Source organism: Penaeus monodon, chromosome 2 (genome assembly GCF_015228065.2).
Source record: "Penaeus monodon isolate SGIC_2016 chromosome 2, NSTDA_Pmon_1, whole genome shotgun sequence".
Lineage (NCBI taxonomy): Eukaryota > Metazoa > Arthropoda > Malacostraca > Decapoda > Penaeidae > Penaeus > Penaeus monodon.
The window spans coordinates 51,933,980-51,960,059 of record NC_051387.1 but is presented as its reverse complement, the minus strand read 5'-3'; the positions used below and the strand labels follow the sequence as shown (position 1 = coordinate 51,960,059).

At 35.5% G+C, this 26,080-nt stretch overlaps 1 protein-coding gene across 1 annotated transcript; it reads right to left on the bottom strand.

The window, feature by feature from the left end:
• Positions 1-2,190: 2,190 nt before the first annotated feature.
• On the bottom strand, positions 2,191-24,791 carry LOC119583771 (cap-specific mRNA (nucleoside-2'-O-)-methyltransferase 1-like). Its single transcript, XM_037932441.1, is given in 17 exon segments — positions 2,191-3,451; positions 5,221-5,329; positions 6,271-6,398; positions 7,669-7,791; positions 8,006-8,228; positions 9,290-9,421; positions 9,638-9,834; positions 10,549-10,728; positions 13,157-13,289; positions 14,229-14,271; positions 14,273-14,445; positions 14,782-14,989; positions 15,296-15,463; positions 17,337-17,504; positions 19,867-20,025; positions 20,373-20,626; positions 24,457-24,791. Coding segments are annotated over 17 exon segments (2,574 nt in total). The 5' UTR covers positions 24,506-24,791; the 3' UTR covers positions 2,191-3,324.
• Positions 24,792-26,080: the final 1,289 nt, after the last annotated feature.

The following is a 26,080-nucleotide window of genomic DNA, read 5'->3' as shown; positions in this document are numbered from 1 at the left end:
CTATGCAGATGAACATAGCATCAAGTAATAAGACTGGATGGAAATTTTTAGCTCTTGATAATGTTCTCGACCATAAAGCCATTCCAATTAAATGTACATAGTTTTGTTGGCACCGCTGCATTCTATTCTGTTACCATTCATAACAGTTTCCTGATTATTAAGTACCAGGCATTTATTTCCAAATTCTCTAACAAAGATTGTTGAAAGTATGAGGAAAATAAGTAAATAAATAAACAAAGATTCCTGGTAAGAAATTTTATGCATCATTAAGCAGTGCTTTATATCAATACACATGTCTTACATTGTGCTACTTTTCACCATAGCACACATCTGTTTGTGTAAAAATTAGCTCCACAATCTTTAAGACTTTATTTTAAGAAAAAAAAAATTAAGTCCAATAATTAATGTATGGTCTAGGTGTAGATATTTTTACCCATAAAAATTTGTACTAATCACCTAGTTAAAAGATTAACATATTTCATCACAGATTATCAAAATGAACATAAATGCCATTCTCTATTATACTGATTGTAGGCACTTTACAACTGGTTAATAAGTTCTTATGTGGAACTTTCTCCACAACTAGCAGATATTCACTTACATAAATCTTGAAGAACTTGGAATGCTTTAAATATATTTAAAAAAGTCATGTTATAATGTCCAATGAAAAGAAATAAAGTACCATGGGGTTTAAACACCACCAACAGTGTAAATTAATCACAAAAATAAAATGCAGTAGATCCTCCTCTAACATGCAGCCATGTAATATGTGGTTGGTCTATATGAGCCCAGCAGTGCAAGGCATTATTCTGTACTGCAGGAGAGAGAGAGAGAGAGAGAGAGAAGAGAAGAGAGAGAGAGAGAGAGAGAGAGAGAGAGGAGAGAGAGAGAGAGAGAGAGGAGAGAGAGAGAGAGAGAGAGAGAGAGAGAGAGAGAGAGGAGAGAGAGAGAGGAGAGAGAGAGAGAGAGAGAGAGAGAGAGAGAGAGGAGAGAGAGAGAGAGGAGAGAGAGGAGAGAGAGAGAGAGAGAGGAGAGAGGGGAGAGGGAGTGAGGGTGAGGAGGATGAGTGAGGAGTGATGAGGAGGAGTGAGAGTGAGTGAGTGCAGGGTATGTTCTTGATGTGTGGAGTGTTTGCAGAGGCATGTAGAGAGGAGGAGAGGGAGTGTGAGGAGTGAGGTGAAGGTGAGTTGTGAGTTGTGTGTTGTTGAGTTTTTGTGTAGTGTAGTTTGATTGTGAGTGAGTGAGTGAGGGGGTGGAGTGAGGAGGGAGTAGTGTGATGGTGTGTGGAGTGTTGTGTGGTGATGTGTGTGTGTGTGTGTGTGGTGTTGTGATGGTTGTGTGTGTGTGTGTGTGTGTAAGTGTGTGTGTGTGTGTTGTGAGTGTGTGTGTGTGATGTGATGTGTGATGTGAGAGTTGATGTGTATGATGAGAGGAGAGAGAGAGATGATGTGAGTGTGTGTGTGAGAGTAGTGTGTGTGTGGGTGATGGGTGTGTGAGAGAGTGAGTGTGATGTGTGTGTGAGAGAGTGAGTGTGTGTGTGAGAGAGTGAGTGTGAGTGTGTGTGAGAGAGTGAGTGTGAGTGTGTGTGTGTGAGAGTGAGTGTGAGTGTGTGTGAGAGTGAGTGTGAGTGTGTGTGAGAGTGTGTGAGAGAGAGTGAGTGTGTGTGAGAGAGAGTGAGTGTGAGTGTGTGTGAGAGAGAGTGAGTGTGAGTGTGTGTGAGAGAGAGTGAGTGTGTGTGTTTTTGTTTGTTTAATTCTCCACACACAATTTCTGAATTTGATGTACACCTACACTTATTCATACACTTATTTATTCTAGCCATTCAACAGGATAGTTATGTAAACAAAAATACTTTTGATACTAATATCAATTCCACCTGATAAAAAAAATACATTTCAATAATTTTTTGTAGAAATATCTTTTAAAAGTAATGATAACCATAAGTTGTTTACAAAAGCTTTCACAACCTTTGTTCACTTGAAGGAACATCTTTGCCTTGCCACAAAACAATGCTGGAAGACTTGTGTTAAACTGTAATTATTAGGAAAGCTTGACATGCATATACTTTTTCAATACTGCACATGTTTTTCAGGTTTATGAGCTTCCTAAACACTTGCTCCATTGATCTTTGAGGCATGCTAGTATCTGGTGCACTGGTTGATCTGGGAAGTATCCAATCTGAATTAGGCATTGGCAATGAAACATCTAGGTGGAGTGGCATAGAAATAAATAAATGTGGAGGGTTACCAGTCTACATTACCATGTTGTTGGAGGATTTAACGTTTCAATAAATAAAATAATATAGTAAGAAATGGTAAACAGTGCACAAGTTTTTCAAGTTTCACATGTTTTAAGACAAACCAGTTACACAGTACAGTAAAACAGAAATTATTATGTACAGTTGAAACACAACTATCTTTTGTTTTTGTTTTTCATGACTATTAAACCTATCAAAACATTACGATACTCAATGACAATATATGGTTACTTGGTATGCTCGACTGGTTGGAGATTTGGGAGTCCATTATGGTAATACTTCAAAATATTTGAGTACGATCAGTACAAATGATTTAGAAACTGGATTATTGAACAATACTGGTATGGAACAACTGATTTTCAGGGGCCTTCATAAATCTAAAAGGCATATAAAGATGAAACATCAGAGTAATCAGCAGTTTACATTCATGCATTACATTATCACTTGATAGTGTTCATTCATGTTGGTGGTATGGTGATAGACATTTGTGTAAACTATAGATAGGCATCTGTTCCACATCTGTATTTTACTTTGCTTTTACTGGCTGTACTACATCAAACATAATACAAGCAGAACATCCTGACAGCATGAAACAATGAAAGAAATAATGTTCGCAGACCTAAGTTCAGCCTACATGTGGTAATATATGTGAATGACTGAAATCTGCCATAGTTATAACTATGCCCAATAAACAGTAATGTCTGCTAAATGTACACATATCAGACATTGTAAATTATCTCAACCTTTCCATTATGCTGTTGCCAAAATCTGGGTTGATAGCTGTGTCTCTGACTGTACATCAATATAACATCTCAATCTGCACTCATGAGATTTTGATATCAAAATCAGACATAAAACCTAAAACAACATGGAGTACTTCCAAAACATTATAACCTACCTACATTTTCTCCATAGAAAAATGGCCAGATACAATTCTTCAAATGAAACTTCATCTACTATCTCATTTTTTTTAGTAATCTCTTCACAATTTAATAAGAAATTTCACAGAAACTTCCCACACAAAATTAAAGTACAGGGCTAATTGATTACAAGTTGTGCAAGGGCCTTCAGCGCAGACTAATAAGGTGAGAGAGCAGGTCATCACGGTGGAGCCTGCCTTTGGCTGGTTCATCATCACTGAGAACCTGAACACTGCTATCCCACCACCATATCAGGCTCCCACTGTAGGAAGAACTGTTGGGGAAAAAAATAATAAAAATATAAATTATACATCTGTAATAATAATAATATTGAATGTAACAATAAGGAATTATTTATAATAGCAACAAGAATAAATCACTTAATAGTAACTACTGATAACCCAATATATTATTATTATTATTACACAAAAAAAATCTAAATAAAAAGCAAGTTTCACAATCTCCAAGAACAATAAGAACTGTACCATTGTCTGATATAACCATGGATTTGCCCTTAACATAAATGCATTTTTATGATTTCATAGCCTTCCCACCAAAAGATGTGGCAGCTGGTGAGTGACATGAGACAAATTACTTGGCAAGTTCATAATGTGTCATCACTGGATGATGAAATTGATATTACCACTGCTCTGATCAGTGATGTCACCATCAGAAAAAAAATAGAGATGTAGAGATAGAGTGTACATTTAAGCCTAAGAGAATGTTGGAATTCACAGTGTTTATGAAGTTTAAAAGTTTCTGCAGTATCAGATTCTGGGGTGACACCCAAAGATACATGGCACATTCAGTATGATTTATTAACTTTTTTATTTATTTAATTATGATGATGATGATGATTATTATTATTACTATTATTATTTAATAATAATAATAATAATAATAATAATAATAATAATAATAATAATAATAATAATAATAATTTATTTTATTTTTTTTTTTTTTTTTTTTTTTTTTTTTTTTTTGGGGGGGGGGGCTTCTACACATTCATGGTAAGCCACATACAATGTCAGTTTGATGTAAAAATTACCTTAAAAGACTGACATGACTATTATCTGGGTAATTCAATAAACATCAACTAGCATACACCCCCTCCCCCCCCAATCCCTTGCTTTTTATAGTCATGGGGGGAGGTTTAGGAGACAGAGACAGAGGCCCAATGTAGGGGTTGACCCCTAGCGTGAACCTCAGCTCTTGCCTCAATTAATTTTGAATGGTCTTTACCTTCTCTTTTTTCATCCCCTTCTTTTGTCCACTTATCCTAATTGTTAACCCATTGTCGATGGGTGGCATGTACGTACATGCCATGACATGTCGGGACCATCTGCCGGGGGCACGTACGCACATGCCATAGAGTATGCATGGACATGCCAGGAGTTTTTTTGTTTTTTTTTTGTTACAATCACGGCAAAAGATTATTTTTTTGCCAGTGAAAGTGTGGTTAAGGCAGTTCTAACACTTTCTCATTTTTACCATGCAACAAACAAAAAAAATGCAACAAACTGACAATTTCAACTCCATGATGCCACACACTGCTTATTTTATTCGGACTATAGACCGAATAATGATCAACTATGGAGTCTATATAACAACAAAAATACCCTTCAGTCTCGATTTATCAGGAAGTTTGGCAAGTAGAGACTGTAAAAAATAATGAAAATTGAAAATACAACATATCTTCGTAGTATTACGAAGAAACGGCATGGGATGCTGGTATTTGGCATGAGTGGTCGCGCATGCTCGGGCGACGGTATAAGCCACCGGCAGCGAGGCCCCGGCCTCTATGAATGCTACCCGTCAATTATGGGTTAAGTTATTTTTACCCTTTTCACCACAATACTTTACCATAGAGCTATATGATCTGATGCCTAGCACATTTATTTGTTTTAACTGTTAACCACCAACTAGCATGGTAATATGTGTACAGACATTTCACAAAATAGAACTAGAGTGAACATTACATGGTCCAAGTGGCAGTGGCCTTAAGAAAAGCAAACTCTTGCACAAAACTCATAATATGCTTACCTAAATGGTGCTATGAATTCCTGTTGACATTCAAAGGTAGAGTGTCTAGTCCTTGTATTAAACCAATACTTCTTGTTTTGACTCTTACTGAATGCCATCATCCAAGGCTCTAAAATAAAAAGAAAATACTGATAACATTTTCTGCATTTTCATTTATATATATATATATATATATATATATATATATATATATATATATATATATATATATATATATATATATATATATAATAATAATAATAATAATACATTCTTTGGTATTACTTGATAAGTCTGTAATAAATGAATAACTGATGCTAAGACTGCCACAGAATCAAATCTGACTCAAATCTTAATTCTGAAAAAATGCAGGAATGCTAATAGTTTCAGAGGAGGTGACTGACCTATAATAAGATTTATTCACTGTTCTCTAATAACCTGGAGCCAAAAAAAAAAGAAGCCAATGAAATTTTATATAGCAATAAGCAAAACATGAAGTAAATGAAGGCATGTAGGTCTTCTTCAATGTAGTGTTGTCAACTCTGTAAGTGGTACGTTAGTTTAATTATATGATTTTTTTTTTTTTTTTATTATTATTATAGAACCAAAAACCCATACCCAATTACAATATCTGCTGAAGATCTCTGATTCTCCCCCTTGGAATCATAAAAGATCAAGGAATATATTAGAAATATGGTGGTAGTATGCTGATGATAAACTAAGTATCATGCTGTGACCACGGCGGCTCAGACATGAACCTACCGTTAAAAGAAGAAAATGGTGGTGGTGGTGGTGATACAGGTGGTGGTGGTGGTGGTGGTGATACAGGTGGGTGGTGGTGGTGATACAGGTGGTGGTGGTGGTGATACAGGTGGTGGTGGTGGTGGTGATACAGGTGGTGGTGGTGGTGATACAGGTGGTGGTGGTGGTGATACAGGTGGTGGTGGTGGTGGTGGTGGTGATACAGGTGGTGGTGGTGGTGGTGGTGGTGATACAGGTGGTGGTGGTACCACAATGGTAATGATAATGATGACTGATGATCTTCATCATTATTAACAGATCAAACCATACCTTTGGTAGATTTGACCAGAAGCAGTGCTGTGGGAATGGTGTAATAAGATTCCCTGTCTGAGTCACCTTCCACTTCTAGGTATACTCTTCTTGGTAGAGATCCTCCTTTCATCAACCTATGGTGCAGTCTGGAGAGAGAAAAAAAAAATTGAGAATATTCAGGAACTTCATGTGACCTATTAAAAGGAATTATATGATCATATCAAAATGGAAATTTATTAAAGAGGAAATGTAACCAGATAATCATAAACACTCACATACATATGCAGACCTTTATGCAAACAAAAACACTCATACACACATGCACAATATACATATTTCTAAAATCATATTAATAATAATATCCAGACAATGGAGAGTACTCCCATTTTCTCAAATAATCACATGAAGAATGGTGTTTAAATATTTTATCACCAAGCCTCTTTCAACACAAGTCATGAAACATTCTGCAAGTTTGTTTAAAGTTTCACAACATAAATATTTGAAAAAAGGGAATTTTAGTTAGAGAAAAGGGTCAAGACTCATATGAAAAATGTAGGGCATAAATGTTCAATTTATCTGCTCATCAATCCCTTAGAACTCCAAAACCCTTCAGGCAAGAACATGCAAAACATGCTCATATGACTGGCTTGGGGAAAGAAAAGCTTCCAAGAGGAATGGGGGTATGAGGATAGTATGATTGGTATGCTTGGAAGGAACTTGCCACACAGTATAAGACTTATTAGTGGAGAATACACATATTTCCATTGCAGTGAAAAAAATATGGGTAAGCAGCCCATCAGTCTTTGAAAGCTTGTGGAAGAGCATAACATGTAAGACTCTACAAACAGGACAAAGCATGTCACAATCATCACAAAAAGGACTTGAGGGGTAAACAAAATATGTAAATGAATAAAAACTAGTATGCGAATAACCAGTTGAAAATTGCTATTATGGTCATCACAAGCAAAGCACTGAGGAGCACGTCTGGGTTGGCAGAAGAAATCACACCTATGATACAACTAATTAGGACTGGGGAAGATTTATCATGGACTCTTTAATAAAGTGAGTGGAATTTCATCCCTTTTGCATTAAGGGTAAACTAACCACTGGGTGGCCAAGCCAGCCCAAGTCAAACTGCTGGTCCCAAGCCCGGATAAATAGAGAGAATGATTACCTAAAAAAGGTACCACCAGCACTCTCCGTGGAAAGGAACTGGGGACCCTACCACGTACTCACTCCAAGAGCATCACAACATGAAAACTACAATTAAGTATCATGCTGTGACCACGGCGGCTCAGACATGAACCAACCGTTAAAAGAAGAAAGCATGAATGCCAAATCTGGAATGTTACTTTTTCTCTGCCTGCTTCTTAATCCTTCTCCCTGGATAACATTAAATTAATGAGTTTAACTGACCTGGGAGGTGCCAAGACATCCCCAAGTTCTTCTAACTTGTAGAGCTGCTTACATCTTATAGGTGCCAGGTCTGGTCTGCTTGGTTTATTGAGACCAAGAGCAAATTTTCTTAAGTAGTTGTGTCTGCAGGGTTAAAAAAGGGAAAATCAAACAAAGAATGAGTACTGGAGGTAATAGAAAAAAATATAAATATTCTCTAGTGAAAAGGTTCAATGGAATATTTTTTACTTCATTCAAAATATATATAATGAGAATCATTTTAAAAAATGAAAACAGAAAAAGAAGAAATCTCATCAGCAATTCATCTTACCCAACTTAGATTTATCCTCTAACCCACCTTTCAACAATATGTAAGTTTCTGATATCCTTCCCATTGAGTACTATTCCATCTATCAAATGGAATGTTGTTAGTTTGCGCTGGGCTTTGTGTTCCCCTCGGTGTTCAACAACCAATTCAGCATAAACCAGGGTATTGGGTGGGAGTTCCAATTTTGTGTCCACACGCATCCAGGAACTAACTGCCCGACCCTCCCATCGGAACACATTGCAGCCACCAAGTCCTATAGGTGAGATATAACAACTCTCTTAATACTCTTACTGTATTCTCAGCTGGGAAGAGCTACAGGTCTAAGTAGAGAAATTTTTGCCAGGGGCAGAACTGGGGACTTATACAGATATATTAATTGACAATGTAAAGGCATATGTGAATTAACATTCTATATTTTTTTCTAGTTACTAACTGATAACTATACCAATGTAGACAGCAATTCAATGGTAGTTTTTTGTTTCAAAGAAATATATAGGTCTTCTTGTTATGTATACACATACATAAATACATACATACATATATACATATATACATACATACATACATACATACATATATATATATATATATATATATATATATATATATATATATATATATATATATATATATATATATATAGCCATTCATTCCACTGCAGGACATAGGCCTCTCTCAATTCATCACTGAGAGGTTACATGGCAGTGCCACCCTTGCCTGATTGAATGCCCTTCCTAATCAACCGCGGTTTGTGCCACGGCGGTGACTTTTCCCTACGACACATGCGCTCAAGGCGATATGTCGTTTTCTAGGTAGGCAATCGAGGTGAAGTTCCTTGCCCAAGGGAACAATGCGCTGGCCGGTGACTCGAACCCTCGAACTCAGATTGCCGTCGTGACAGTCTTGAGTCCGATGCTCTAACCGCTCGGCCACCGCGGCCTCTATATATATATATACATATATATATATATATATATATATATATATATATATATATATATATATATATATATATATATATATATATATATATATTTTTTCTTTCTTTTTTTTTTTTACTTAATGATTTCTGTTATATTAAATGTTTCCAATATTGCCTCTGTGAAAAAGTAGAGTGATAAAAATAATTACTTGATTATGATTTACAATTCCAGATGACTTTGAACACCCTGGAACCATTACTGTCAACAATGAGAGAAGCAACAATAACTGAACAGAAAATTAAGTCATATTACTAATACTAAAATAATCAATTATGTTTATCTACAAGAAAATTTATGGTATTGCAGAAAAACATAAAATCTCTTTCTTTACCCAGATAAAAGGCTCTATCCTTCCTTCCATCTCGGGGTGAGGCTAGGATCATGCAGCGGTGATCGTAGGGACTTCGAAGTTTCTCCTTAAAGTTGCCCAGTGAGAGGTCTTCAGGTGGATGGCACATGTAATCTGTAATCATTCACATTTTGTAACCTAGCTACCAAAGAGCAAAACATTTTAGTCTTTGACTTTTATAAGGGTAATCTTACTTACAATATAAATTTCTATAATATGAGTTATCAAATAATTTGTATTTTCACTTTACTTATATTCATCAGTGGATAATCTATAATTTAACTATATTCTAAAATATGAAACTATCATACAATTTAAGGCTGTTTATACCTGGGTTTTCACCATTCAAGAGTTCCATGAATTTGACCTTGGCTTCAGAACGCTGTGGAGCTGTTCTTGTTCTATCTGGGAGCTGCCAAAGTTCCAGACACTGTGAACGAAGCTCTGCTTGTCGCGATTCAATCAACTGGGTGTCTTGACAATACACTTGTATTTTGCGTAAACTTATTATCTGTCTGTAACCTATGCTGGAAGGATATGAAAATGTAAAGTACTGTACATCTGAAAGAACAGCCCAATTTTTTACTATTTTACCTACTTAAGACTATTCAACATAAACATGGCATGGCAAAAAGGAAAACAATTTAAGTGTTATCATCAAATTGTCTGATGTTAATTTCATGACTATTCCCATACCCATCATCACCTAAAATAATAGTAATTGTTCATATGGAAAATACAGTTGATATTATACACAATTTAATATATTTCCAAGCTAGATACTATCCTGAAGGATTAAAAAAAACAAGTGATTCTTGAGCCTAACCATTTATATTTTCCATATATATAAAAATACTAAAAGGACTCAACAAAGAGAATAATTTCCAACTGCTAGTAGGGTAAGCAACATAACGACTTCACATGTCTCTAACATGCACTAAAACTGGGACTGTATGAGGATGGGCAGAGTCAGAACATGTCTGTTTTTGAATGTGTGTATACTTTCAGTAACATAAAAAATTAGATCCTTATGAAATGGGATCAATGTTTGTAAGTTCATCAATCAAAAAGTTTCTTGTAAATAAGAATAACAGCAAATGTAAAGACTGATACACCTAAAGCAAAATAAAGGATCAATAAAGGTCTTCTTGGAACATTTTCTAGTAAGGAAAATTTGAAGACTTAGAAAAGAATAACAGAAATGGCTTACAACTACCTCTTCATGAGCTAAGAATACTTACGTATTATTAGAATTGATGATGTAGTCTGTGAAAGCTTCATCACTCTTTAAATGTTCAAGAGGTACTAGCTCCAGAACATCAATACCTGTAGCTTTTAGGCCAGCAATTCTTTGGTTCATTTCAAAGAGGTACTCATATACATCTTCTATTCCTTCTCTCTTCCATTTACAAATAATATATCTGAAAATAGATAAAACTGAGTTTTTAAAGATTTTTTCCCAATCATAAATTCATAATTGTGATATTACTCTGATGGTACTGCAGTCAATGTAAATCTATTTGTGATATCATAGCCAAATGATAAAAAATAACTTTCAAATGCTTGATAGACGTACATATGAAGTGTCCAAATAACATGAAATTAGGAAAACAAAATACTAGGTATTACTGAATAGATTACATTTTACTGCTTTTCTGAAACATGGTGTACCATAACCTATCTCAGATTAGCGCAGTGGCCTATGGCACTCAAGTACTAATCTAATGTTCAGGAGTTTGAGCCTGTCTGGTGCCACGTGTGATTTGGACCCCAACTATTCACAAGGGGAGGTGGCAACCAACAGAACATATAAGTCAAATTGATGGATCACTCAATGTCTGCCCACACTTATCATTATTATTATTGGTATAACTAATCTCTATCTGGTCTACATTCTGTTCATCACAGCAACAAACAGACATTTTGGTTTGTCTGATACAGTAATGTTGTTAAATGAACCTTGGCAATCAATCAACTTCAGAATTGCCATATATAACATCAAAGACAAGGTCATATCTTCTCCTCTGTTGAATAACACAATTACATGTCACTGGAAATGGTGAAAAGCTAAGAAGAATCTTTATATCTACTTCATAAAATTTACCATTCTATACCATTATGAGAGACACTAGTGATTCCAAGATTGGAATAACAGTGCCAAGTATGGAATCAAAGAAAATAATATTACAATAGGTCAAATAGTTTTCACCCACAAATTAGACAAACATGGCAGGTCTTTGATATTGGGTAAGACTAAAACTCATGCTTTTCTCTTTACAAAGACAGAGAAAGATACCTCATTATATACTTAAGGAAGATCACTGAAAACTATCCAAGAGAAGGAGAAAAGGGAATCAAAGAAGGTCATTCCCCATGACAGGGAAGAACATGTTATCCTTACTGGGATGTGTAATAAAATTTTCTTAATTAATGGGTCAAAACTGTTTACTAATGTGTCAAAAAGAATTAAACACACAACCGAGAGCACTGTGGAAGTGATTAAAGGATAATTAAAATTCAGAAAAAATGCCACTTAGTGGTAGTGATCTCACCTGTTTACCCCGCAAAAAAGTTTCCTTTCAATTAATATTATTATTATTATGATCATTATTAATATCATTGTTATTATCATTTTCATAATTACTACTATAACAATCATAATAATAATGAGCTGTATCCATAGTGACAAATATGGAAAAGATATGAATGAGAATGAATATCTTCACAATTCAAGACATGTATTTAAATGGTTTTGAATATATCTTATTACAATTAAAAACAATAACAACAGTATCAACCCACTGTCACCAGGAAAATGTGTTCAATGTAGTATTTTGTGAAATAATTTAGCACAAAGATGGCTTTGTAAGTGCTTATCCACAAAGGAGTTAATCAGTAGACCTTGTGACTTCACCTGATATAATTTTTCCTTGAATTAGCGGGATTTTATTTTATTTTATTTTATTATTATTATTTTTTTTTTTATATATATTATTTCTTTCTTTTTTGACTAATGCTATCAAATACCAATGCTGGTATTTTTACTATAGACATTAAAATTATTATAGTGTTATTGACATTATTAACAAATACAAAATACCAGAAAATATTTTCAAAAATCATGGAAAAGGGTAAACAGGTGAGACAGATAGCACTCATAATTGGCTCTTTGTTACCTTAGCACTTGTGGAGCATGGCATGTACTTACATCCCATCCCTGGCAGTACCAGGTTAAATATACAAGCTTTTCATTGCAAAAGTTCAAGGAATGCATGAACTGGTGTGGTCAGGTGTGCCTAGTAACTGACTCCTTGGTGACAAGTGCAGCTATAGCCATCTATATACAGATAAAATTAACAAGACAATAAAAACAGTGGTAATAAAAAATAGGATGTAACACAAACATTTCATATTAGCTTTTCCAGAATGGGATAACAAACACTTTGCTGATTTACTGTGAGCATAGCACAGTAAAGCACACAGTCTAAAATTGCATTTAAATAATCTCAGTCTCACTTCATAATGAGATTGACAAATGATGTGTCAATATACAGGTTAACCAAGTTGGCTACTGCTTTTATTTCTATTATCAACTGCTTCAATCATACACCAACTTTTTCTCTTCTCTCAGTTTCTTAAAACACAATTTCAAATGATTGTCCACATCAGTATAAAAGAAGAAAAACTGGCCCATAAAATTCAGATATCAAACTTTCTTTAATCTTTCTCATTTGCAATAAGTATTCACCCACAGAATGGTAAAAGTCAAGTAAGTCTGGTTACTGCTTTTCTGAATCTAAATACCCACTAACACTGTACAGTCTACACAAGACAAATCTATTCCCTTACCTTTCAGAGTTTGCAGGTCGACTTGTGTTGGGTTTGTGGAGGCTGACATATTTAAAACATCGGTACATCAAATATATGAGGCCAACACTGAATGATGTAAATACATCAAACAATTTACATACAAAATGCCCATCTGCAAAAGAAAAGTTATTAAGATGATGAGTGATATATCAAGGGAGAGGGAGAGGGAGAGGGAGAGGGAGAGGGAGAGGGAGAGGGAGAGGGAGAGGGAGAGGGAGAGGGAGGGGGGGGGGGGAGGGAGAGGGAGGGTAAGGGGGGAGGTAAAAACATCACTCCACACTATTTACTCAATTACTTTATTTCTAACTACATCTCACCAAAAAATATCAAAGGTAAAACTCTGGTACTTCATAGCAAGGCAATAATACAAGAAAATTAAATAAATATCAAAACTAGTACAAATAAAATTCACACTAATAATAATTTTTAACAACTAACAACTCTTTCATAGAAGAGGAACCTAACAAACTAAGACTTAGGTCTTTTCCATTCACAAACCAATATGCTATAGCTATTTCAAGTCTGTTTGTAAATCTGTTTATAGTTTCCTTAATTCTTGAAAAACTCAGATGTGTGATCTCCTACAGGCTAGCATGAAAGTGTGTTTGAAAATTGGTCCCCTTAAAAAAACAGTGAGTGTGTGTCTCTGACTGCTCACACACATGCAAGGAAATCCTATCATGCATGTGTTAAAAAAAAAAGTGTTGTGTTGAGATTAGGTAATATCATGTTATAATAAATTTAGTCCTAATTACTTGCACAGTTCTAGCTAGTTTGTTTCATGTTCTCATGGCTTTTTTTTTTTTATCATATCAGGGATAAGCATGTCTTGCTTGACTGCCAAATTCTTGTAAAAGCCCTTTGGGCTAATTATGCAATCTAAATAACTATGATGACAAAAGACATTATGAGATATTAAACACACTACTGTGGGCCTGAGAATTACCTTGATGTAAAGCTATGCAAAAGACCTAAACTCCCTGGTAAGAGTGGCACTAAGCAATTTCTACCCTACTGCCAATGGATTAAAGAAACAGCGAGAAATACTCACCAGTTCTCACAATGCCCAATGCAACTATGAATTGACAAAGGATAGAGCTGTTTGGACAATATTTCCTGTATGTTTTCCTGGCCTTCCACACTGAAACCTCCATCAGCCATCATGAAGTGGACTCCCTGGCCTCCTGAACTTTTGCGGACGAAATTTACAAAGTTTGTAATGTTGGTTGGCTGAAACACATCTCCATCACCATCTCGACCATTAATGCCTAGGGAAAGGAACATTATACACATTATTGCTGGAGAGAGGAAAGTCAAGCATGAAAATGTATAGGTTTGCTATCTTTGGCATGAATTTCAAAAAAGAAATATACTGATTACTAATATAAGTGCATTTGTATCTGCTCCTTACAGCTCAATAAATAGTACTGCTGTCAGATAAAAGAATATATTACTTTTAATGTTTTTTTTTTTTTCTTGACCCTACCTACTCTTATGAGCACAAGAAACAGGGAGTACTGTTCATGATATATCATACCAGAGAAAAAATTCTAGACTACAGGGCACAAATCAGATTCACCACACCTGAATGCAACAGAACTCACCATAATGTGGTTCAAAGAACTCAGCTGGGGCTGCAAAGAAATCATGGAGTTTGAAGTCATTTTCACGTAGGGTAAATCCAAATCCCTTAGCATCACAGAAATTCTCTGAATCTGTTTTTCTTCTCCATAGAACATACTCTGAGAAACCACCTGGGGCAGCACACACATCAGCAAAGTATAGCACCTCATCAGAACCAACTAATGACTCCTGTGTAAAAGATAATATATAAGAAAAAGAAAATTAGTATATAAACATAAATAAATACAAAAATAAAGGCAGAAATATGACATTTGGGCAGTATTGAAATTACACACAAGAAAATTCACTATTTTTAAGATAACAACACTAGATGATAGTCAGATATTCACTTCAAACAATGTAAGTTTATAAAATCCTTTGTTCATACTTTGCCATAAAAAGTAGCATAGCACAATACATTTCATAGAGAATATTCATGAAAAAGCAAAAGCAATCCCAGGCAAACTTGACCAAAGAAAAAAGGAAATAGCTTACCCCAGTTTCATCTACAGGCCTTGTGAACATGAAGTCAAACACTGCGTCCATATTTGCCATTTTCAAAGCTGCTCTATTTTGGAAGAAAAGTTTTCCCAGAGTCTCAAAAGGATTACTCCTCGATCTGCTTCTCTGTAATTCCCTCGCATCAAGCTGGTCAAATATGGTCTGTTGTGTGAAAAGAGACAAAAAGTAACATAAAACTGCTTGCTTTAGACAAAGGAACCTAAGAAGTGGAAAATTTCTGGGACTGTGACAGTACTCAGTATACAGTTTTTTTTCAATATTCAACACTAATATGGACCACAAAAATCTGACAAAAAGACAAAGGGCATATTCCAATATACAATATTCTATAAGACTTAAAGCATGTTTGACAACAGGTGTACATCCTGATAGCCTACAGATATTTATCAAAATGACAAAAAAAATAGTCAGTAATACTATTTGACATATAATGCAACATAGTCAATTTTAGGAAAGTTTATATAATTATACAGATACTCAGCAACAATCAAATGGATGGGAGTAGCCTGTCAACTTTGTTATCATCCACTTCCAATTTTACTTTAGGACAGCAACTTATGAATTTAGATCATCATTCACTGTCTTTCTTGCTTAATTTACTTCACACCTTTTAACCCATCGGATCTGGGTGCTTCACTGCCCGCACATGGCCCAAATCCAGGCATGAGGCTTACTTGATTGGCAACTCTCCTCAATGTGTGGCTTGTAGACCAGTGTCAAAGCTTCTTGCCTCCCCTTTACAATGTTATCATCTCTTTTTCTACATCAGAGTTTCCAGCCTTTTTTTCATTTTCCAAGATATATAATTAGTCATTCAATATGCTGTATCAAGACTGCTTATCATCTCCATAGGTATTCTGTTAGTCTATGCAATAACAATAACAGTAACTTTTTTTTTTTTTTTTTTTTTTTTAGTAATCAATTTTCTGTAATACATTCTCTGCCACAGGTCACAGCCGGCAGAAATAGGAATCTGAGCAAGGAAATAGTGTCCTCCCTGGAGTTCACAATTCATGGCAGTCATAGCTCATAGATAGATGGTACATCCCACACTCATTTTCCTATGGAAATAATGCAAGACCCCTTCCTAAATGCTAACTGAGTCTAATCATTGTCCCAGAGTATTGCATACTTGTGTCAAGTCATTCCTTTCACAAAGCCTTCAGCCAAAATTCTCAAGATGACTTGACATGATGCTCAAATCAACTGGATCCAAGGGGTTAAAGGAATAAATTGAGTTGTTTGTCCAATTGTTCACATTTCGATACTAAATAGTATTTCATGATGTGACTCTTTTACGATGGTTATCCTGAAACTACTGTCTATAATTCCTATTATATTATGGTCAGCATACAGTGCTTGGCTACTTTCAGCAAAAAGCCTTAGTAGTAGAGAGTAACTGTTATCAACAGTTTATAAACACAGAAAATAAATAAGAAGAAAAGTTTGGTAATCCACTGCTGCTGGGTACATGTAATGTTAACTGTAATTTTGTTTATGCAATAATGGCTACACAAGTGCTCAGCCACCAATGAGTCATTTAATAGGCCTATGTTATGGCATTGGATTACCCCTTTCCTTGAGTTTTTGGGAAAAATGCTTTCTCTAATGCTATTAATATTAATACTGTTATTATCATCATTGACAATATCAACAACCCCCCCACCCCCCCAATTTTTTTTTTTTAATGAAACAATGAAAAAGGTAAACAGGTGAGATAGGTAGGACTAGTAACTGTTGATGGCCCAATATCCTTAAGAGAGTTGACAAAATTTGTAAATACAGAGAAAATAAATAAACTGTGTAAAGAAAAAAGACAAAGAAGACTACAGTGGACAATACACTCTGAACTACTAAATTAAAGGATCCTTTTTCTTTTCAAATAGGGGTTGTTGTTGAGGTCTTATATACATGTGGGCTTTACAGCTCGGTTATCAACAATGGTATCAACAAAAACTGATGTCTCTAAATCTACAGCATGCAGATAACATGAATATAAAAGCACTAAACTCACCTTTGCTCTCAGAATTCCTTCCAAAACCTCTGGGCTACAGAATTCCGTCTCATCAGATATTGTTAATTTCTCCTTGCCTTCCCTCGACCATGACTCGAGAGTGTCCAGGTCAGGCACATCTTCAGGGCAGTGGGGTAACCACTGCACTTCCTCATTTACTTCAACATACTAGAAACAAAATGTTAAAAATCCATAGATAATAATTTGTATATTATAATGTAGGAGTGTCTCAAGACAACGGACTGTCAGCCCCCATCCCCAACTATGTAACTACCTTTTCAGGTCATGTCAGGTCATCATAACTTTCACTAACAGAAACTCAATAGTCAATGGACACTGTAGAAACTAGGCTAGGTATTCTGTTATCCCACAGGGAAAACCACCTTTCTTTCCTGAGAAGGCCTTTTTATGATGTTAACCCTTTCCCGACGGGTAGTATTCATAGTGGCCCGGGCCTCACTGCCGGGGGCTTATATCGTCGCCCTAGCATGCGCGACCACTCATGCCAAAAAACAAAAACAAAAAAAAAAAAAAACTCATGGCATGTCCATACATACACCATGGCATGTACATACATGCCCCCAGCAGATAGTCCCGCCATGCCATGGCTTGTGCGTACATGCCACCCGTCGGCAAAGGGTTAAATAACAAGGTGTGTAAAGTAATCAGGGAGTCTTCGGCAGGATAGCAAAGTAAGTGTTTATGTTGCGACTTGTGTTATATTCATGTGCTGATGTATAGTGTTCTGTTTATGTGCTTATATATTGTGCTGTGTTCATGTGCTGTTGTGTTGTACTCGTGATCTCGATGCGCGTGAAGGAGTGAAGGCCGCCCCCTTACCCAACAGCGATCTCTCTCAAGCAATAGCGCTGCCTCGGCCTCAGCTTCATCTGCCGCCACACAAATCACCTACGGCTCAAAGTGTTCGGCTGGAGCATGCCTACCCAACGAAGAAGGTTGCTCTTCAGCAGGAGTGCCACAATAGCCACCTCCCCCAGGCAGTATTGGTTTGGAGTACATCTGCATCCACCGTCAAGCACTCAGCGCCCTTGAAGGTGTGTGAACCAATTCTCCGACATCAAACTGTTCCATCCTGGACGGAGAACTCGCCACAACACCACACCAATGCACCAGGATTGCCGGTCATGCGAGTATGACTACCACCAGAGGAGGTGCCCTGAAGGCCCCTCGCAGCGTAGTGTAAAAGTGACGATGGCCTGGACACTGGAACGACAATGATCAACGACCCAAGAACGACAACAAGCGTGGATCCCAGAGTGAAGATGATGATGATGATGATGATGATGATGATGATGATGATGATGATGATGATGATGATGATGATGATGATGATGATGATGATGATGATGATATATATATATATATATATATATATATATATATATATATATATATATATATATATATAGAGAGAGAGAGAGAGAGAGAGAGAGAGAGAGAGAGAGAGAGAGAGAGAGAGAGAGAGAGAGAAAAGAGTTTTTTTTTTTTTTTTTTAATCATGTAGTTATATGTACATGACAGGAATGATACCTTCACGTAGGTCCTCTAGAACTTTGAGTTTCCCGCCCGGGGGAGACCTTGCTAGATCATACCTTGTTTTAGGATTAGCAGGACGACAAATTGACAGCCCCCACCCCCAATTATGTAACTACCTTTTCAGGTCATTATTACTTTCACTAACAGTAACTCAAATGTCAATGGACACTGTATAAACTAGGCTAGGTATTCTGTTGTCCCACAGGGAAAACCACATTCCCTTTCCTGAATAAGGCTTTTTACAATGTTAATTAAATAACAAGGTGTGTAATATAATAAGGGAGTCTCCGGTGGGATAGCAAAGCGAATGTTTGTGTTGCGACCTAGTGCTTTGTTCATGTGCTGATGTATAGTGTTGTGTTTATGTGCTGATGTATAGTGTTGTGTTTATGTGCTGATATATTGTGCTTGTTCATCGTGCTGTTGTGTTGTGTTGTACTTGTGACCTGTGACCAGTCTCTCCATCAGACCACACTACCATCGCTAAGACTTCACTTGGAACCTTGTCTTCAGCAGAAGTAATCCATCACTTAACTGTAATCACAGCACTGTTCTCCATCCCAACCAATACAAATTTTAATCTATTTGGCAATATGTACATGCGCATATCTAACAAAGCCATGATACACCAATGATTAAAAAAAATTTACATTTCCTTTCTTTGAAAAGCATATTAAGTTCTATTTTTGAATGATAATATTTCTTTCCTTTACATATTTCTGTTATGCCTACTTGTAAATCAATGTGTTAACTTGGAACATAGTGATGTTGTGGAAAAGGATTAACAAAATGTGTTTAGTTGTTAATAAGTAAAACTGGAACTCTCTCCTCATAAGGTAATAACATGCAAAGCTAAACTGATTTTAAAAATCTTTATATCCACTTACACATGACCATTATTCCCAATATCGGGGGGGGGGGGGGGTACAAGCCTTCTTTCTAAATGTGAAGATGGAAAATATTAACTGCTTACCTCTTCACTACTGTCCCACTCTTGGTTATCCTGAGCTTCAAGCCCCTCTATACGAAGACCCAGACCTCGACGTCCTCTCTGTTTGCTGGCCTCAACTGGAGCCACAAGACCTTGTCCGTATTTACCCAAGCCTTTGCCTTCCTCGTAACCCATGTTTTTCTGAAATGAGATTCAAGGTTTTCAGAAATAATGATATTATTCCAAATTTAATAAAAAAGGAAAAAAGAAGACGAAAAAGCATGAAACACACACTAATATATGTGTGTGTGTGTGTGTGTGTGTCTGTGTGTATGTGTATATATATATATATATATATATATATATATATATATATATATATATATATATATATATATATATATATATATATATATATATATATATATATATGTATGTATGTATGTATATACATATATATATATATTACTATCACACTTATGCTTATACAAATTTATAACCACACACACAAAACAACAATCAAGAAAGGCAAACTTGCTTTGTCTCACCATTATCCTTTGGGCAAAAGCACTGTAGTTGCTATTGCTTGGCACACTGCTTGTGGTAGAGGTCTGTGACTTTGTTGCACTGACATTATTCCAGTCATTCTCATCGCTCTCACTATCATCATCATCCTCTTCTTCTTCTTCTTCCTCCTCCTCTTCCTCCTCTTCTTCTCCTCTCTCCTCATTATCTGTGCTTTCCAGGCGTCTCTTCTTTGACCCAAAACCAGCATAACTCTGGCTCTCTTCTTCCGAGTCATCTGGATATAAAATACATTTTACATATATATTAAAAATAATATTCTATGGAAACCTAACTACACAATCTACTTACAAGTTACTGATTACACTGTCATTTTAAAACAAAAGTGTAATATTGCTTTTATATACTAGACGGTTTGAAAAATTGTGCATCTATAAATCAGTTACTGATTGCTATATAGTTAAGGTTAATCATTAAGCACTTCAAACAGAAAAAATAAAATTATATAATGAGAACATAACAAACAAGAATTAAGAAATCAATAGACGATACATCAACAAATAGTAATAAATGAATATAAAATATTTTTTAATAACTTACAAATAAGGCAAATAAATGAGGAATACAAAAATATGACGTTAGTAACTGATCAAAAATGAAAGCTAAATCTCTTAAGATAAATATTTTGGCCCTCATTCAAAGCCTGAGCACATCAAATACCAACCAGCCTCACTAAGTACAAGGGACCAGATTTACTAACACACTTGTAAGATTGTATTAGGAAAATTTATAAAGTACATCAAGCTACTCTCTCATTTCTCACAATGAACAAATTTTCAAAAAGCTTACAAGGTCATAAACCATACATCTTTCCTAGTTAACAGCAAATCACCAGGGTGGTTTGCCAGCTATATCTTGCCAGAATATGTGAATTGTCAGCTTACCTTAATTTTTTGCTAACAGTGTTAGATTTACTGTTCTTTAAGAGCATTACATTATTTTTTCTCTATTTCTATGCTGTCCTCATTTATGATTTAATAGTATATGTTTAAAAGACCCCTACAATGACTTTAAAAATAGTACCTTCATAATCATATTGGCTGTGATCTATCTACTTTCATACGAAATTTACAGCAACAAATGATGGAAACCCTACTATCTGAATGCCAATCTGAGAGTGGCACAGTGTCCAGTAACTATCAGAGCTTCATGCGCCAGCAAATTGGTACCCCATAATTCTCCTACTGGCTCCTTATTTGACAATGATTCACCAAAGACACTTGTAAGTCTTATATTACAAGGATATATATATATATATATATATATATATATATATATATATATATATATATATATATATATATATATATATATATATATATATATAATATATATATATATATATATATTATATATATATATATATATATATATATATATATATATATATATATATATTATATATATATATATATATATATATATATATATATATATATATATATTATACACACACACACACACACACACACACACACACACACACACACACACACACACACACACACACACACATATATATGTGTAGGAAGTTTGTTGGTAGTTACCATAGTGGCAACAGGATAATCAGTAGAAGGCCAGTGGCAGGCAAGCTGGTATCTTCAAAAGACTTAACTTGTTTTAACTAAATAGTCAGCAAATATTCTTTATGACCATTACATCATTTTATTCTATATTCATAGGGTCCTCTTCTAACAAAAAAACAAGAATTATTCTTTACATTAACAAACAAGCCAAAGTGACATATGAAATATGATATACAAAACCAGAATGTAATTTGAAGCTCCATGGCAAGATATGACTCTACTTAGGCTATAAGTGGATTACAATTCACAAATGAATTAAACTATCCACTAAAACTTTACTAAAGGCAACCAAAAGTTTATGGAGATCACAGTTACTGGCATCAAATTTCCTATCAATATATGAACATAAAACCATACACCAGTATGTCTTAGCTTTTCTACCTTTCTGGCTTCCAAATTCATTCTGAGCAAGATTTTGACCTGCAGGCATTCATTGACAATACAGTTGTCAATAGTAAAGATTTTTCAGTTAAATTAAGTAATCTGTTTCTGATGGATTAACAAAAAAGACCATGCTTAATTGACAAATGCAGCTCTGTTTACATTATTTTGATTATTTTATACACCCCTTCCTCATATATAGATATACATTTTAGTTCAATGATATTACAGCCTTAATATAAATACTTAGATTTTTTTTTTTCATAGTTTGTATCAACCGATCGTGTTTGGTATTCCTCATATTCTTATCTGTTATACATGGGAGTTAACCCATAGAGCAGGGCTACTCAACTGGCAGTCCACATTCCAAATCCAGACCTTCTGAGTGCTGTCGTGTGACCCTAGGATCCAGGAGGAGAAAAGTATAATCAAATAAAATGAAGATCCTGGCAATGGATTCTTGCAAGTGTATTTTCTCTAGTGAATATGAAATTAATAAAAATCACATGGGAACTCTATGGTGTACTCAGATTGGTGGTTTTATTCTTATGATTGCATGTAAAATATTTCTCTAAACCTCTGCATATATTGGAACTTGTCTAACTGGACCTTTCCTCATAATACTTGAGTAGCCCTGCCATAGAGGAACACTTCCATACTCTAGCAAAGACCAATAAACCTCTACCTTCTAAACAAGGCAAGATAGGCAAGATAAAGCTTGAATTGGTTTTACATTTGATGTTACCTTCCTTCGCATAACCGATCGTAATGATTTGGTATGCACGGACTGCTCTCACCAACTTGTACGCACTCACACACACACACACACACACACACACACACACATATATATGGTAATTATTCCCCCAAGAACCCCCCAAACCCCTACATTCTTTGCCCCAATATTAGGGGAGGGTGTAAAGGTACCTGGAAAATTACAGGATTAAATATGAGTAATATACAGTTACAACAGAAATTACTAATTTAAAATCGAAACAAATTTGCCGATTGCAGACAGTAACGACTGTTAGGGCAAATCCAAATGGAAATATTATCATCATTAGTTATACTTTTATTTTTTTACATCAGTGCTACATATTCAGTACATATATAGACCCTTACAAAAGTTACAACATACTGCCTGGGAGTCTTGATGAAAAGCATATTTCATGTATAAATGTACATGAAACTCACATTTTTGAAGAAAAATTTCACAAAAGATTTCTTTATAAATAAATCATTGTAATTTTAATTTTTTTCTGATATTGGTATAAAGGTGTCCTTTGGATATTCAGGAACTCATATTTATGCACAATGTCATTATCAACTGCCATATGCAAGATTGCAACAAGCAAAAGTCCATACAGGTATCCCTGGTACTAATTACCTGAGTCTGTAGTTTACCTGTTGGCACTTATGTCCTTGCCAAAAAATAACCCAGTTTTGGATCAAACAGTCCTTTGACAGTTTCTTCATCCTTGTACGTATAACATAGGCTTGTTAATTCAATTAGACCCTTAAACATCCCCTATTTTGGGATGGTCCCCTTAACCAAATATCAACTAATTTTCTGTATATCATTCATAATTTTCTCCATAATTTTCCAAGTACCATTCATTCTATTCCCTTGTCTCAAAGCCAAGATTGTGGGTACTAAAGGTATTTCTAGACCACAGTTTGTATTTAATTGGGTAGTAGAGTCAGAGGAATCCATCAAGACCAGTATCATTGTGATGGTCATCCAAAGGTATTCTGAATATTTACAGAAGCTATTCTACAAGGTCTCTCTTGCCAGAATAGATGTGGTGGAAGATTGTTAACCTCAGCAGTCACTTATCCTCAGCAGTCACTTAGAGTACCTATGGCTACCCTTTGAAATATATATCTTATTATAACATTATCTCTCCTCTGAGGAGTTTTATATACTATATAGCAAACTAGTTTATACTTTCCCTTATAACAGTATAATGTTTATTCTTTTGCCTTTTTGCATGGTTTCATTCAACAATTACTCTACCCATTATCATTTGTAAATTCCCAAAGGGAAATTTTTAAATAAACAAACAACATATTACATTACCAGACGAGAGACTACCGAAGTGCTGCTGTGGAAATCTCTTCTTAGACATGCTTGCAAAAATAAACCTTAATTCTTCTTCTTCAAAATTAAAGTTTAAGGTTCAAGGAAGAAACTTTCTTCTTCTTCTTCCTCTTCTTTCTTCTTTTATGGGGTTTTAGACTAAGGTAGAAACTTTCACGCGTTGAAAACACACAAGCAAGATGTAAACTGTGCGTTTGGTCGCTTATTCTCCGAAACCCTGCTACTACTTTTTTCGTGAATAATGTATTATTAGTTACATTATCATCTGTTCCCTATTTATGATGTTATTTCATCCTGTCGTCATTTTAGTATTTTGATATGCTGTCACTAATGATTACAAACTAGATATTCTGAGCGTATTTTAAAACTGTTATGCACGAGATGTAAGTTATCTCTGGGAGTCAATAATTTTTTAACAAGTTATGGTTTCGTACTTGTTCTGAACCCGTATGCCGGTACAAAATTGTTGTATTAATTATTTGAAATGATAATGCCTTACCAGTTTTATAATGCATTTCCAATTAGTGTGGAAAAAGCTGCTTTAAATATCACTGCTAGTTTTGATCCACCTAAGTTCCTGAAAATGTTATGACCCTTTTCGATATCCAAATAATACTGTGTTGAGCAGGGGTGTCATTTGGGAAGGCTGCGGGGGGGGGGGTTACCCCCTAGACTCTGATTGTCCCCCTCAAGGTCTGGCTGCCCCCAAGGGCTACACCCTCACTGGTCGTATTTTAAAAATGCCTCTAGAATGGCTCTTTTTTTTCGCGCGCAAACGCACTCATACTCGCGGACGGACGCACGCACGCACGCACCACGCACGCACGCACGCGCACGTACACACACACACACACACACACACACACACACACACACACACACACACACACACACACACACACACACACACACACACACACACACACACACACACACACACACACACACACACACACACACACACACACACACACACACACACACACACACACACACACACACACACACACACACATAATTGAGCGATACAACGAAGACAAGAAATTGATTGTCAATATAAGGGAAAGAAACGCCCTTTAAAGGTGACATTCAAGAATAAGCAAATGGTAACTGTTGTAATAAAGAAATCTAAAGTCCTGGCCACACAGAATATTATAAGAAAATCTGGATAAGAGAAAATATGACAAAAGATGACACAGAAATACCGCAGAAAAAAAGGAAGAGGTAAAAAACAAAAACGAGCAAAGGACTGAAAAAAAGTTAATTTGGAGGGTGAGAGGCCTCCAAGTAAATCAAGTTTACTATCGGAACCAAAATGTGGAGACAGATTAACCCTGCAGTCAAAAGTAATACCGAAAGATTATATCGAAATAATTTATACAAATATAGATGGTTTATGTCGAAGTTACTAGAACTAGATGCAATTATTGAAAGTGATAAACCAGATGTAATATGCATCACTGAATCTAAACTGGATCCCTCCGTAAACGATGTAACATTAGGACTCAGAGACTACAATCTTTGGAGAAAGGTTAGGGCAAATGGAAATTGAGGGGGGAGGGGGGTAGCAATATTAACAAGGAAAATAATTATTATAAAGGAG